This window comes from Apteryx mantelli, chromosome 19 (genome assembly GCF_036417845.1).
Source record: "Apteryx mantelli isolate bAptMan1 chromosome 19, bAptMan1.hap1, whole genome shotgun sequence".
In the NCBI taxonomy this organism is placed as follows: Eukaryota; Metazoa; Chordata; class Aves; order Apterygiformes; family Apterygidae; genus Apteryx; species Apteryx mantelli.
In genome coordinates this window covers 17,786,989-17,801,518 of record NC_089996.1, presented here as the reverse complement: position 1 = coordinate 17,801,518, position 14,530 = coordinate 17,786,989, and the positions used below count along the sequence as shown (strand labels likewise).

Sequence of the window (14,530 nt, the reverse complement as noted above, 5' to 3'; positions counted from 1 at the left end):
CCAGTGCAGAAGGGATTTAAGAAAAAAAAAATTTTTTTGAAATGCTACTGAAGCTGATACTATCTTAAAACCTAGATCTCTCATAAGAGTCAGTATCTTGATATTAGCAAATCTCTTGGATAGAATGCGTGTGTTGCGTGCACCTTCTCTAAAGAAAATAGTACTTTGCAGAAGAGAGTGGGTAGGACTTAGTCCAATTCTTACTTTCCTTAGTCCTTGATATAAGTGTCACTTGACAATATAAGGCACCACACAATCAAAACTGCCCACTGTTTTGTGCCTGATGTAGGAAAACCAAATGTATGCTTTCTTTGTTTTGCTCAGGTAGTAGAGCCTCAATGTCTCTGGATGTGCACATTTTCATTCTCTTGTTTTATGAAATGTTATTTCTATGTAACTTAAGTGCAGGTACTTCTTCCCTGCTAGCTTTTTTCAGACAGAAGTGGGGTTTCTTGTTTCCTCTGTCCTACTTTACTTTTCTATTGCAGATAGAGATTACATGACATAGACTAGTAATATCTAAACTCAGCATTTCCACTGCCGTTATGTGTGTTGGTATTCATGTGCTCTCCCCCCCCCCCCCCCAAAAAAAATCCCTGGAGGTGTGGCTTATTCAGAGTGCTGGAATTAAATTTTTAGACAGTCAAATCCTACATGGGATTTAATGGCATGGTCATTACTCTGTGTTTTCCACACTTGATACTGTGGAAAGACCAGTTTCCTAACCAAAGTTTCCAGATTTCACAGAATCACAGAATGGTTGAGGTTAGAAGGGACCTCAGGAGATCATCTAGTCCAACCCCCCTGCTCAAGCAGGGTCACCTAGAGCACATTGTACAGGATCGTGTCCAGGTGGGCTTTGAATGTCTCAAGAGAGATTTGTGAGAGATATTTGTACTACTGCATTTTGAGAATCTTTTGGGGAAGAAGAAATAGTCTAGACATGGATAAAATACTATTATGTTAATCAAATATGTCTTTATACTGAGACAAAACTGATGCCAAGATTTCAAGCAAAAGCAAGAGGTGGACAGTGCCTGTTGTTCCTGGTGAAGTTGTCATCTTTGGGGAGATGCAGCACAAAGTATAGACGTGGCTTGTGGTTGTAACTGATTTCAACTTTGCTATTAATTGTTGTTATACCTGATTTAACAGGCACAATGGGAGGGCTTATTCAACAAGGTCTCGCTGAATCTGGTTGCAGTGAAGAGGTCTTTCTTTGGCTCAGTTATTTTCCTGTGTCGCCGGCAAGCCCCTGCTAAAACACCCATTTTTCTACCAGTAGATGAGACCCATTATAAGTGGGTTGAATCCTTGAAGGTGAGAATTCCTGAGTTCTGAATATTTCCAAATCATTATACTTTTTAAATGAGATATATTTAGCAGCATTTTAAGAAGTGTGCATGGGTAGTGTGTTCAATTGTTGTTGTTTTTTTGTTTTGTTTTGTTTTGGTTTTTTTGGTTTTTTTTGAACTGAAGTTATTCACCTCTGTCTTAAGGTTGCAAGAGCTGTTTCCTTTCTGTGATTCCTAGTAAGACAGTTTGGGGTTTCTCCTGTAGGAGGTTTTGGCCGACTCCTCAGAGCAGCCTGTGTGGCTGACTGCCACCAGTAGTGGGAATTCAGGAATCCTAGGAATGGTGAACTGCCTCCGCCTTGAAGGAGAAGGCCACAGAATCAGGTACAAAAGTATGCCCTGAGTCACACAGGAGGCAAGATGTTTTTCTGTTAGCTTCTTTTCTGGCCTATAGCAAAACAAACAAAATGACAATTTCTGGATTCTAGGTGTGTGTTCATTTCCAACTTGAACCCTTCATCAGTTGTCCCGCCCACTAGCCTTTCTTCCTTGGAGATGCAAAAGATTGTTCAGAAAGACCTGGTGATGAATGTGTATCGTGATGGAAAGTGGGGCTCCTTCAGGCATCTCCCACTGCAGCAAGGTAACTCACATGAGGATTGTTTGCAAGGCCTAAAAGAATGGAATTGCATGGACTAGGAGTAGCTATTGTTCCCATAGCTATTGTGTTGTTGGGTTTTTGTTGTTGTTGTTAGACTGGGGTTTTTTTGTGTGTGTGGGGGGGTGTTTAGTTTGTTTTTTGACGGATAATTTGGAATTTCTTTGCTCTAGCTCAGAGTGAACAGTAACATGCTCTGGTGCTAGGAGGAAGGATGAGCTGTTTAGGGTACAGGCAGATTGCAGGATAAGAATGGGTTTTGTGGAGTGCAAAGGGAGGAGGTAGCAACTGCTCAAAAAATTTACTCATTCTGGAAAGTGTGTGCCTGTGTTAATATGTATAAAGTTCTTATTGTTCCTTTTTCTGCAGCTCAGCCTCAGGAACTGACAGAATATGCCTATGTAAATGTATTGACTCGTGGAGATCTCTCATCCCTTCATTGGATTGTCTCCCCACTTCGCCACTTTCACACAACTAATCCCAGTGTTCAGCTCTGCAAAGTCTATTATGCATCTCTCAATTTCCGGGACATTATGTTGGCCACAGGAAAACTTTCTCCAGATGCCATACCTGGTGAGTTAAAATTGCACTAGAAGAAAACTTATTCATGTGTTACTACGCTCGAATTTATTCACATAATCGCCTGTATGTTAGTTATGCACTGGCTCAGGTATATATATCACTTTTTCTTTGCATGAAAACATACTTCTGAAAAGGAAGTATAGCCCTACTGTAGAACTGTGCACCAAAAACTCCAAAGTTCTGCTTCAGGTTACCACCCCATTTGATCTTTCATATGGCAGAAGTACTAAAACCTGCTATGAGGAAACATTAACCCCACTGCATAGATAGCAAGGTTGAGGTGAAACAACTTGCTGGAGATTCCAGAGATAGGCAGGGTATGTACCGAGGTGAGAATGTGGGGGGGGGGGGGTTGTTGTTTTGTTTTGTTTTTGTTTTTCTTGCTGTCATACTGCTGGACATGCTTTGCTTTTAAGGGGGAAAAATGCAAGATTAAATGATCTCCTGTCTGTAAAATGGAGATGATGATAATATCCTGATTCATAGGGAGCTGAGGATTAATGCAATGTCTATGAACTGTGTTTAAAGCTATTTTTTTTTTTTTTAAAGAGTCTGGAGACTCTATTTTATGGGTGGCCTGACTGGGGATAGGTTTCCCCTCATGACTGAGATTAGTCTTTGCCTAGTATAACTTTAGTGTGAAGCCTTCATTTCTGTAAACACCCAATTTCTCCGTGATCATCCTTTCTCATTTACATATAATTCTTTTTCAAAGAAGAGAAAACGTGAAAACCTTTGAAACAGGATGCTTCCATTAGTTTCTCAGATGAAAGCTGAAAACTAAGGCAATATCATCAACAATAGAAAGTAAGATCTTATGAGACGGAGTCCCCTGCTGTTCTTGTTCCTAAGAATAAGAAATTAACTATTGTGGCTTATGAACTTTGTAAGTAGTAGACAAATCCAGCATTTTTTCTTTCTCTAGGATTCCAGCTTCCAGAGCCTTCTGTTGCAGTAAATTCTTGACCAAGGGGTTTTGGAAGTTCACTTTGTAAAACTGTTTACCTTCTCTTAGGTAACTGGGCTTTGCAGCAGTGCATGCTGGGCATGGAGTTCTCAGGACGGGACCTGGCTGGGAAAAGGGTGATGGGATTGCTGCCAGCAAAGGGACTGGCCACAGTGGTGGACTGTGACAAGAGGTTTCTATGGGAGGTGCCCCAAAACTGGTAGGTCAACTGCTGTTTTCTTTCGTATATGCACATAAGATTTGCCTTTCTTCTTGAGGCTGGTGACAGCCCTAGTCTGAGCGGAGGACTGCATACTGTGTACATTCCACTGTGGGGAATGATGACAGAGCTGTAGTCTGGTGAGGATTCTTTCCTCACCCCATCCGTCGCTCCTGTGACAATGCCGTGCTTCCTCTGTTCGAAGCTACAGGAAAGCCTTCTGTAGGGGTCATCACACTGACCTTCATGGTTTAGTAAAAGAAAGCAGCCTGCAGTAGAATTGTTAGCTAGCACTTTGAGGGTGGGAGGAATGATTTGTCATCTGCCAAATCCCTTTAGTAGCTAGCCTTGCTTGTGGAGAAGGCTGCTCCACAAAATGTGGATAATGGAGCTGTAGGATTTGGCTTAGTCAGCTGACTCACTGCAGGATTTAAGCACTTTTCTGTACAGAAGTGATTTGTATCGAACTCTCTCTTTCTTGGGCTGTTCGTCCCATGTGTTTCAGTATGGACAGGGATTTTGGTATTTACTATGTTATTGATTAGATACTGAAATATTTCTGCAGAAGGATGAAACTCTTGGCCATGCTCAGCAGCTGTGGTAGTCTGTTTTATAATTCAAAACCATTTATACTTTTTGGCCCATCTCAGCAGTTTCACCTTTCCAGTGCAGAAAAGCAAACTTTATCAGGAGAATCTAATAGCCTTCTCCCTTTCACTTCTCTTAGGACTCTGGAAGAAGCAGCTTCAGTGCCTGTGGTTTATGCCACTGCTTATTATGCTTTGGTGGTTCGAGGTGGTATGAAGAAGGGTGAGAGTGTCCTCATTCACTCTGGTTCAGGAGGTGTGGGCCAAGCAGCCATTGCCATTGCCTTGAGCATGGGCTGCCGCGTCTTTGCTACTGTGGGTGAGTACCGAGGTCCCGTTTTTTGGAATATCTGTGTGTATATATATTTTTCACCAATATGATCTCCTATAACCTTGACCTAGTTTCTAGTTGGACAGAAACAAGACATATGGCAAGTACAGCTGCTGACTACTTACTTAAAATTGCTACAGCACCAACAAACATCTACCTTCTGTACGTTATGTTATTCAAAAGTATGAGAGAAAAACAAGACTGCTTCTTGTTAAATTGAGTTATGTGATCAAAGAACATCATCTGTTGTAAGGCTTGATCTGTCTCTAGCCATTGCTTTATCACATAAATAAGCAGAAACTGTTAGACCAGCTTTTGTCCTAAGGTTTGACACCTTAGGACAAAGGTCTGAGAGCTTTGAAACAAGTGTTTGATGGCTTCTCAGACTCCACATCTTTCCCGAGACGTCAAAGATGAAAATGTGCTGTTTTAGTCAAAAAAAAAAAAAAAAAAAAAAAAAAGAACAAAAAAATACTACCATCATTGAAGACTAAGCCTGTCTTCTACTTTCAGGCTCTGCTGAGAAACGTGAATATCTCCAAGCAAGATTCCCACAGCTGGATGCTAATAGCTTTGCTAGTTCCCGAAATACTACCTTTGAGCAACACATACTGCGAGTTACCAGTGGAAAAGGTAAGTCCGGGAACATTTTTCCTTCTTACTTTTGCTGGCTGTCACATTACACAGTTGCATTTTTCCAAAAGACAAAATAAGTCACTAGACAACAGAGTTAAACTCTCAGCAGACTGAGTTCATTAAATAGTTACTTCTCCTTTCATTGCAGGTGTCAACCTTGTGCTAAATTCTTTGGCAGAAGAGAAGCTCCAAGCCAGTTTGCGTTGTCTTGCTCGACATGGGCGCTTTTTGGAAATAGGCAAATTTGATCTGTCTAACAACAGTCAGCTTGGTAAGACAGGGCATCAGGAAACATCTCTTGTTATGCTTAGGCAAGCTTAACAGCACAGTCTATTCACTGTCTTAATCCAGACTAATCTTCAAATGCAGAAAGCTTTTAGCTGGAATATTTGTTTTGTAATAGAAATTTTGCCTTGGCTTTGAAAGCCCTGTGTAATGCATCATTGCAAATTTTATTTTGTTTTTATCACTAACCATTTATCTAGTCTTTTCAACAAATGCTTTCTGGGAGAAACAAGGCACTCTACATTTTCTGGAAGACTGTCATAAAACATACAAAATTGAGTTATCTTCATTAAAGTCTTTCCTTAAAATCAGCATAGGACATAATGCCTATGAAATGTTTGACTGACTAGAAGGTAGTAAGATTATAAGCTTTTGGGGAATTAAGAGGTCCATTTATAATGTATTATTGTACTATAAAACTAGCAAAGGAAGTTCATAGCTGTATGAGGTGAAGTCTTTACCCTCAGTTCTAGGTAAGCTTGATCACTTATAAAGCGAGAATAATTGGAACTTTTCAGCTAATTACAAATAACTTGATCCAAGGGAACCTTAATATGTTATTTTGCTAAGTTCCTGTGGCATTTTGATGGTGGAGGGGCAAGATTAATCTGATTTCTCCTGGGTGGAGAGACAAATTCAAATATTACAATGCAATAGGTTAGTGAAAAGTGGCAAGACTGTCCTCCTGGTGTATTCTTATTCCAATTAAATTTCAAAAGATCCTAGTGTCACAGAAAGCTTCTACAGGAAAGAATCATCTATGGAGATAGATGGGATGCACATGGAATTCTAGCTTCTCTCTGACCTCTGACTTGGCTGTCTCTACATGCAAAGTGTTCTTTCTAATATTGGACTGACTATTTGATAACTTATCCTGTTGAAGTTATGTCATAAATACAAGACGCTGACTTATGTGAGTGGAGTGTCTTGTTAAACTAGTATGTAAGAGAGCAGCCTAATTAATATAGCCTTTAGAGAATATGTACACGTGTGTGAGTCTGGAAAACATAGAATTCTAGCAACTAATGACTGTTTTACACCTCATTTTTGTGTTATTGACTACATAGAAATGTTTCAGAAGCAGAAGCAGGACTATCTTTGAAACGACAGTGCACGAGGTTATAACCAAATTGCTTTTTTCTAGGAATGGCTCTCTTTCTCAAGAATGTGGCATTTCATGGGATACTACTAGATGCAATCTTTGAGGAGGGAAACCAAGAGTGGGAGGTAGTATCGGAGTTGTTGAAGAAAGGTATAACAGATGGTGTGGTAAAACCCCTGAGGAGCACTGTCTTCAACAAAGAAGAGGTAGAAGCTGCCTTCAGGTTCATGGCACAAGGAAAACACATTGGTAAAGTTATGATTAAGGTAATGAGATAGTTGTAGATTTTAATTCTCTGCTTCATCTGTCATCCTGTGTATATGAATTGGGTTGAAATATCCAGTATAGCCAAGCTGAAGTTGCCTAACTAGGACAGCACATCTAGGGTTATGTCTCTTATTGCTGACATTGTAACATATGTAGCTAAGATTTGTCACTCTGATCTAGAAATTTGATCCCCATTGGCTGGAGGAGTATAGCTCTATGTGGAAAGACAGGAAATGCATTGTGTATCTATCTAATTGTAACTCTTCATTGTTTTGTTGGAAGGTCCAAGAAGAGGAGAAGGAATATCCTTTAAGAAAGTCTGAACCAGTCAAATTTTCTGCCATTTGCCGAACTTCCTGTCCGCCTACCAAGTCTTACATCATCACAGGGGGCCTAGGAGGATTTGGGCTTGAGTTGGCACAGTGGCTAATTGAGAGAGGAGCACAGAAGCTTATATTGACATCTCGTTCTGGCATACGAACTGGTAAGTAAAGACCGTAAAGGACAGGACTTGACTGTCTTTCAACTGACCCTGATCCGTAGTCTCTTCCTTCGAGTTTCTATCAGCAAATACAAATGTCTTGATCTCCCTTCCCCCCCTGCCCTCCCCCTATGAATACATCATCTCACTTCAAACAAATTGTCATCCCCTTTATTCTAAAGAAGGAAATATCTTTTGACTCAGCCTCTCTTTCCAGCAACTTCTTTCTTCTCATTTTATGCTTCTTAATCCTGTCAACCCATGTTCTCCCTTTTTTCCCTTCTTTCCCAGGATTTCTTCTAAGGTCTTGCTTCTATTTTTATCTCTTCTCCAAAAGTCTATACCCAGCTACCTCGCAGGCTCATCCAGTGGCTCATCAAATGCCATAAACAAAGGCCTATAAATGTTGTTGTTCTTGCTAAAGATAACTTGAGGAGCAAAAATAGGTTATACCCATGGATGTTTCCTTTGACCATTCACGTAGACAGCCCATCTGTAAAGATGCGCCCTGGTATCAGATAACATGTTAGTGTTTTTGAGGCATCAGTTTCATTGCAATCTCAGTATTGAGATTTTTTTATCAGTGCTTCCTCTCACAAATTTGGCCATAACAAAACTTTACTCTGACTTTACAGATTTCTTCTTTTCTATTGGCAAGCTCATAGCTACACCCCTTTTACAAACATATGGAGTGCAAATACTCTTATTCTTTCTTCTCCGGTTTTGGTTGTGCTACTATTACCTGATGCCTTGCTTCTAATCTAGCCATTCTTTCTGAGCCATTCATTCTTTACTGAGACAGTACCCAAATTCTTAAGTTCATCTCCCTTCACTACTGCACGCTTTTTCTTCTTTTGTTCCCCGACTCTCTTCTCCACTTCGTGGTCTATTCAAAATACTTAAGAAATGCAAGTGATTTCTATCTCCTATTTGAGTTCTGTCCAGTTTTCCTCTTGCTTCAGACTGACTTTATTTGTGCTCTCATGTTTTTGAGTTTCTGTTTAGCTGAATCAGGAATTATTTATCTGTTCAATCCCTGTCTAACCAGAAAAGTGCAGGAAATAGATTATCCAAAGCATGGTGGTTTGAATGCTTCATCCCATGCATTGTTCACCTTATTTTTGCAGGTTATCAGGCTAAGCGAGTTAGCGAATGGAAAGCAATGGGAATCCAAGTGTTGGTATCCACCAGTGATATTGGAACACTTGAAGGAACACAGCTATTGATAGAAGAAGCTTTGCAGCTTGGACCAGTTGGGGGCATCTTTAATTTGGCTGTGGTAAGTGCTAGAAATGGTCAGGACTTGTAAGAGATAGCAGCCATGAAAATGGTATTTGTACAGAGGGTAGGCACCAGTCCAGGTTCAAACAGTTTTAGACTGCCTCTCTGTTTCAAAAGGCATTTTGCTTTCATGTTACCTGGTGACCTACAGGCTTAGGGGTCTGGCCTCTTGACCTGGAGAGCAACAGTATTTGGTCAGCCAGCTCAGTTCTGGGATAAGATGAATGTTTCCCATGACCCCTGGGGACAAGAAAAATCCCATGCAGAATTTGCCAGGTGAAGACTGCAGTGTCAGTACCGAAAAGAACAGACTTAACAAAAAACTATGTTAGCCTTGTTGTATTTCAGGGTATGTCTGTGCTAGAGACTTACAAAAATGTGTTGTGTGGTGATATTCTGTCACATGTCAAAACATGTGGCAACTTTAAACAGAGAAACTAGAGGTACTGAAAATGTTTATTTTGTCTCTGATAGGTCCTTAGAGATGGCATGATTGAAAATCAGACCCCAGAATTCTTCTGGGAGGTCAACAAGCCCAAGTATTCAGGCACCCTTCATTTGGATTGGTAAGCCTCTGTAGAAGGGACAGATATGAATTGCATGTATGGTGATAGAGGTTGATCCAACTTAGTCATTTTAGTCTTGCCCTGTCCTTCCATGGCAGCACGTAGTTAGCAGTTTTTTCTAACGGCTTTCTCTCCCTGTTCCTTGCCAAGGGTGACTCGTAAGAAGTGCCCAGACCTGGACTATTTTGTTGCATTCTCCTCTGTAAGCTGTGGAAGAGGAAATGCTGGGCAAAGCAATTATGGCTTTGCCAATTCTACCATGGAACGTATCTGTGAGCAGCGACACCATGATGGACTTCCAGGTATGATAACTTTTACTCATCTGGTGGAAAAATACATCCCTTCAAACATCCAGAGGAGAACCAGCTCCCCAGAAATTTGTGGACTTGTCTGGTGTGATCATGAGTGTTGAAAGGTGTTTCCTCTCCTAGCTGTTTCCAAGTCATTCATGTATGAATGCATGCTATTTAACAGTACAAAGGAAATGCCATTCACTTTCATGCACACAGGCATTCACCTAGGTGTTTTCAACTGCCTTTTGTTGCTGCCAAGTGCTTTAGTTAACTAACTAAAAGTTAATTAAAAGCCTAATGTGTTCTTTCCTCTGCTTTTTCCTCCAGGCCTGGCGATCCAATGGGGAGCCATTGGTGATGTGGGTATCCTTCTGAAGACACTGGGAAACAGAGAGGTTGTGGTTGGGGGAACCATTCCCCAGCAGATCAGCTCATGCCTGGAGGTGCTTGATATCTTCCTGAATCAACCTCATCCTGTCATGTCCAGTTTTGTCCTAGCAGAGAAGGTCTCTGTGAAAAGTGAAGGAGGCAGTCAACGGGATCTTGTGGAAGCTGTTGCTCACATTCTGGGTAGGTGCAGAGACTAGTAACTGCATAGTTGACACTGATTTCTAGAAGTTGTCTTGCTCCAGGATGTTCTGCAGGGAATAATGCTCTCAACAGCTGCTTGGAGGAAAGTGAGGATAGATGTATGGTGCCTCATTCTCTGATTGCTTGTGAAAGCATTCTTTGTCTGAGCAGTCATGGGGATATTGCTGGTATGGTTATTTCCTTAGCAGTGTGCATGAGAACCTGAGAACAGCTTTATGGGGTTATATCAAAGGTCAATCTGTCCCAGGATCCTGTGTCCAATAGTGACAAAAAGCCTGTTTCCCTCATTTTGCCACACCACTAGGCAGAACAAGACCGGGCAGCAGCCAGAGGCTTGTTGTCCGGCTTCAGAGAGTGATGGGAACTTTTGGGAGTGCTCTCTTAAATGTGTATTGTACACCTCTGATTCCCTATCTGTCTGTTACTTTAAAAAAGCTTGTATTTATTTTCTCTGCACCATTTCCCTTTGTTTAATTTGTTGTCCTTTGGAATCAGTTTGCTTTTTTTCCTTGACTACTTTCTTTTCTTTTCTTTTCCTTTTTTCCTCTAGCGCCTTCCCTTTCTGAGAGGGCTTCAAGGTTTTGTTAGGACAGGGTATAAAACCAGGTACTAAACAGAGAAGCCAATATGACCAGTGGCCAAAAGTCAATCTCCCTCAGCCTGCCAGGTCTCTAAGCCAAGTATTACTGGACAGTGTCTATCAGCTCAATGCTTTTGGAAAGCAGTGAAGCTGCTGTAGGCACTCTACTCAGCATTTCCCTCTGATTTCTCCTCCCTCTCTTCCCCTGTCTTTTTCTTTGCCTCCCCACCCCCACCTTGGCACTGCTTCTTCTTTTTCATTGTCCCCAATAATCCATTTGTTCCTTCAATGGGGGCTTTTCTCCTTTAGTGTGTCTACATGCACAAGCATGCAATCTCTTCCTCAGCCTCTGAAGTTCTTTAGGAGTGGACTGGTGCCTCTCTCCAAATGGAGAACCCGTAGGAACAGCAGTCCACAAGAACAAAATCCTAGGGTAGCGTATAATAGGGCAAATATGTTTAACTTGCTGAGTACTATTCCAGCTTTCAAACATGTGGTTTGGGAATTTCCCCCTGCCACAAAAAGTGGGTTTTATGTTCTTAGTAACCTGTAGTGTATTTCATTTATCAGCTCTGTCACTGATCCCATATGAACATCTAATATCCATAGCTTAACCATGTGTTATAAGAAGTGCCACGTCCTTGCATCTGTTTTGGACCTGCTTCCTTTTACCATCATTTAGTGTTCCTTGTTCTTGTGTTGAAAGTGACTAATCCCTATCAACTCTGCTATGTCCCGCTTCAGCTGTCTCTTTTCCAGACAGAAGTGTATACTGATTCTTAGTTTTCTACCAAAGACAAATTAAAAAAAAAAAAAAAAAAGACAGTCTCCTCAGGATTACTTAAGGAATCATGTGTAGCAACTGACAGCAAATCTGACTTCACAGAATAAGCTATGTGAAGTGTGAGGGAGTGTCTGGGAAAGTATACCAGCTGTAGAGTTAGTCTGGAAGGGAGGAGAGGTGATGGAGCAGCTGATCCTGGGTACCATTTCCAAGCATGTGAAGGATAAGAGGATGATCAGGAGTAATCATCATGGATTCACAAAGGGGAAATCATGCTTAACCAACCTGATAGCCTTCTGCGATGGAATGGCTGGCTGGATAGATGAGGGGAGAACAGTGGCTGTTGTCTCCCTTGACTTCAGGAAGGCTTTTGCTACTGTCTCCCATAACATCCTCATAAGCAAGCTGATGAAGTATGGGCAAGATGAGCAGACAGTGAGGTGGACTGAAAACTGGCTGAACGGCAGAGCTCAGAGGGTTGTGGTCAGTGGTGCAAAGTCTAGTTGGAGGCCTGTGGCTAGCAGTTTCTCCCAGGGGTCAGTAGTGGGTCCAGTATTGTTCAACTTATTCATCAGCGACCTGGATGAAGGGACAGAGTACACCCTCAGCAAGTTTGCTGATGATACAAAATTGGGAGGAGTGGCTGATGCCCCAGAGGGCTGTGCTGCCATTCACAGGGACCTCGACAGGCTGGAGAGATAGGTGGAGAGGAACCTCATGAGTAATAATAAAACAATAAAGGGAAGTGCAGAGTCCTACACTTGGGGAGGAATAACCCCATGCCCCAGTACAGGCTGGAGGCTGACCTGCTGGAAAGCAGCTCTGCGGAGAAGCAACTGGGTGTCCTGGTGGACAAGTTGACCATGAGCCAGCAATGTGCCCCTGCAGCAAAGGAGGACAATGGTATCCTGGGATGCGTTAGGAAGAGTGTTGCCAGCAGGTCGAGGGATGTAATCCTCCCCCTCTACTCAGCCCTGGTGAGGCCACATCTGGAGTGCTGTGTCCAGTTCTGGGCTCCACAGTACAAGAGAGGCATGGAGCTACTGGAGTGAGTCCAGCAAAGAGCTGCTAAGATGATTAAAAGACTGGAGCATCTCTCAAATGAGGAAAGGCTGAGAGAGCCGGGACTGTTCCACCTGGAGAAGAGAAGACTGAGGGGGGAACTAATCAATGCATATAAGCATCTGAAGGAAGGATGTAAAGAGGATGAGGCCCGACTGTTTTCAGTGGCGCCCAGTGAAAGGACAAGAGGCAACGGGCACAAACCGAAACACAGGAAGTCCCAGCTGAATATAAGAAAAAAGCTGTTTTACTGTGAAGGGTGACTGAGCAGTGGAACAGGTTGCCCAGAGAGGCTGTGGAGTCTCCATCCTTGGAGATATTCAAAAGCCGTCTGGACAGGGTCCTGGGCAACCTGCTCGAGGTGACCCTGTTTGAGGAAGGGGGGGTTGGACTAGATGATCTCCAGAGGTCCCTTCCAACCTCAACCATTCTGTGATTCTGTGAGTGGGTGAAGATGGCAGAGGGAGAAGCTAGGAAGAAGCCTGGGTGGCAACATGGGGCAGAATAAGTGGTGTGGGGGGGGGGGGAGGGGGGAAAGGGGGGAAGAGATGTAGGTGCAGCCGCTGTTACGAGAAGCTTTACAGGAAAGGGAAGGGTGAGAGACTTAGAACAGTGCAGAAATTGAAGGGGAAAAGGGGACTGAGACTGAAGGAAGAGGTAATTTCTCCTGTGGTAAGCATCAAGTGCTGCAATCAACCATCATTGCCACTGACAACTGTTCCAATTTCATGTTACAGCCTAGAATTAGTTGTGTCAGGTCTAAGACTTCTGTTTCAGTTAGAGCCTCCAGTATGTGAAATTCTTCCAGCTGGCTATTGGGAACTTGATCTAGAGCTTATAGGCTGACATTCACAGCTGTTTAGCTGTCATCAAGCTGTGTACGTTTAACATGTACTCTAAAGACTAGATCCCATGTGACCAGCTCTGGATTGTAGAAGAGATGATTTGTGAAAGCATTAGGTAATTCTGAAAGGGGGTTCTGCTTCTGCAGCTGCATATTATTTGGGTTTGAGGAGAAAAGAAGGAAATTGAGAAGATTGCTAGAGAGGCCAAGAGCTGAAAAAGAAATCAGCTTTTTTTTTTTTTTTAAATATGTGTACTGTTTTTCCTCAGGTGTCCGTGATGTGAGTAGTCTGAATGCTGAGAGCTCCTTGGCAGACTTGGGCTTGGATTCCTTGATGGGTGTGGAGGTGCGCCAGACACTGGAGAGGGACTATGACATCGTTATGACCATGAGAGAAATTCGACTCCTTACAATCAACAAACTACGTGAACTTTCCTCCAAGTCTGGGATGGCAGAGGGTATGGCATCTGGATTAGGGTTACTATGCTAATCACCTGAACCCAAACAACTAAGCTCCCAACCCACCACTTCCATCTCTAATGACATAAGCCTCTGTTAAATGATGAAATAAGATCCAATAATAGCTGAAAGGATTTTAAATGACAGACATGCCACTGAAGTGCACTGACCGTTGGGTTAGGACCATCATTTATGGGGTAAGGATATAAGAAAGGTCTTGCAAGCTGCTCTGCTGCCTGGGTAGTATCAGTAATACAGATATAATACTGGGCCTGACAGAGTCATACAGTAGCTATGCTATTAGGAAAAATAAGAAAATAGTAAAGGCAAGACCAAGGCAATAGAAATATTCCTAGCCAAGGCTCAGAGTGATAAGTATCTCCTGTGTGCCCACCCTCCTTAAGAGCCTGACAAAAATAGTCTCTCTAGAACTCTAAATGGCTTAAATTCCCTATAGTATTATGCCATGGATCCATAACCAAGGTACTGTCAATCAGCTGCTCTGTAGTAACTGCCTGCATGAGTGCTCTTACATGGTAGTGTGCAGGATGTAATTTGAGACCTTTTACCTCTCTGAGGAATAAATAACTTAATGTCTTGCTTACTGCTAGGTAAAAGCACATACAGCTGCCAATGAGCAGCTGACAGTGGGGAGGTCTCTCTGTCTGTGCCCTGATGAT

General features: G+C 42.4%; 1 protein-coding gene across 1 annotated transcript in view; it reads left to right on the top strand.

The window, feature by feature from the left end:
* Window positions 1-14,530, top strand: part of FASN (fatty acid synthase) — a 48,453-nt gene that overhangs the window by 27,588 nt on the left and 6,335 nt on the right. The window contains 17 exon segments of the mRNA XM_067308130.1: window positions 1,156-1,320; window positions 1,561-1,679; window positions 1,784-1,938; window positions 2,323-2,526; window positions 3,551-3,701; window positions 4,429-4,457; window positions 4,460-4,511; window positions 4,513-4,607; window positions 5,133-5,252; window positions 5,404-5,526; window positions 6,685-6,908; window positions 7,192-7,393; window positions 8,518-8,669; window positions 9,146-9,237; window positions 9,388-9,539; window positions 9,858-10,100; window positions 13,661-13,849. Coding sequence (XP_067164231.1) covers window positions 1,156-1,320; window positions 1,561-1,679; window positions 1,784-1,938; window positions 2,323-2,526; window positions 3,551-3,701; window positions 4,429-4,457; window positions 4,460-4,511; window positions 4,513-4,607; window positions 5,133-5,252; window positions 5,404-5,526; window positions 6,685-6,908; window positions 7,192-7,393; window positions 8,518-8,669; window positions 9,146-9,237; window positions 9,388-9,539; window positions 9,858-10,100; window positions 13,661-13,849 — 2,467 coding nt within the window.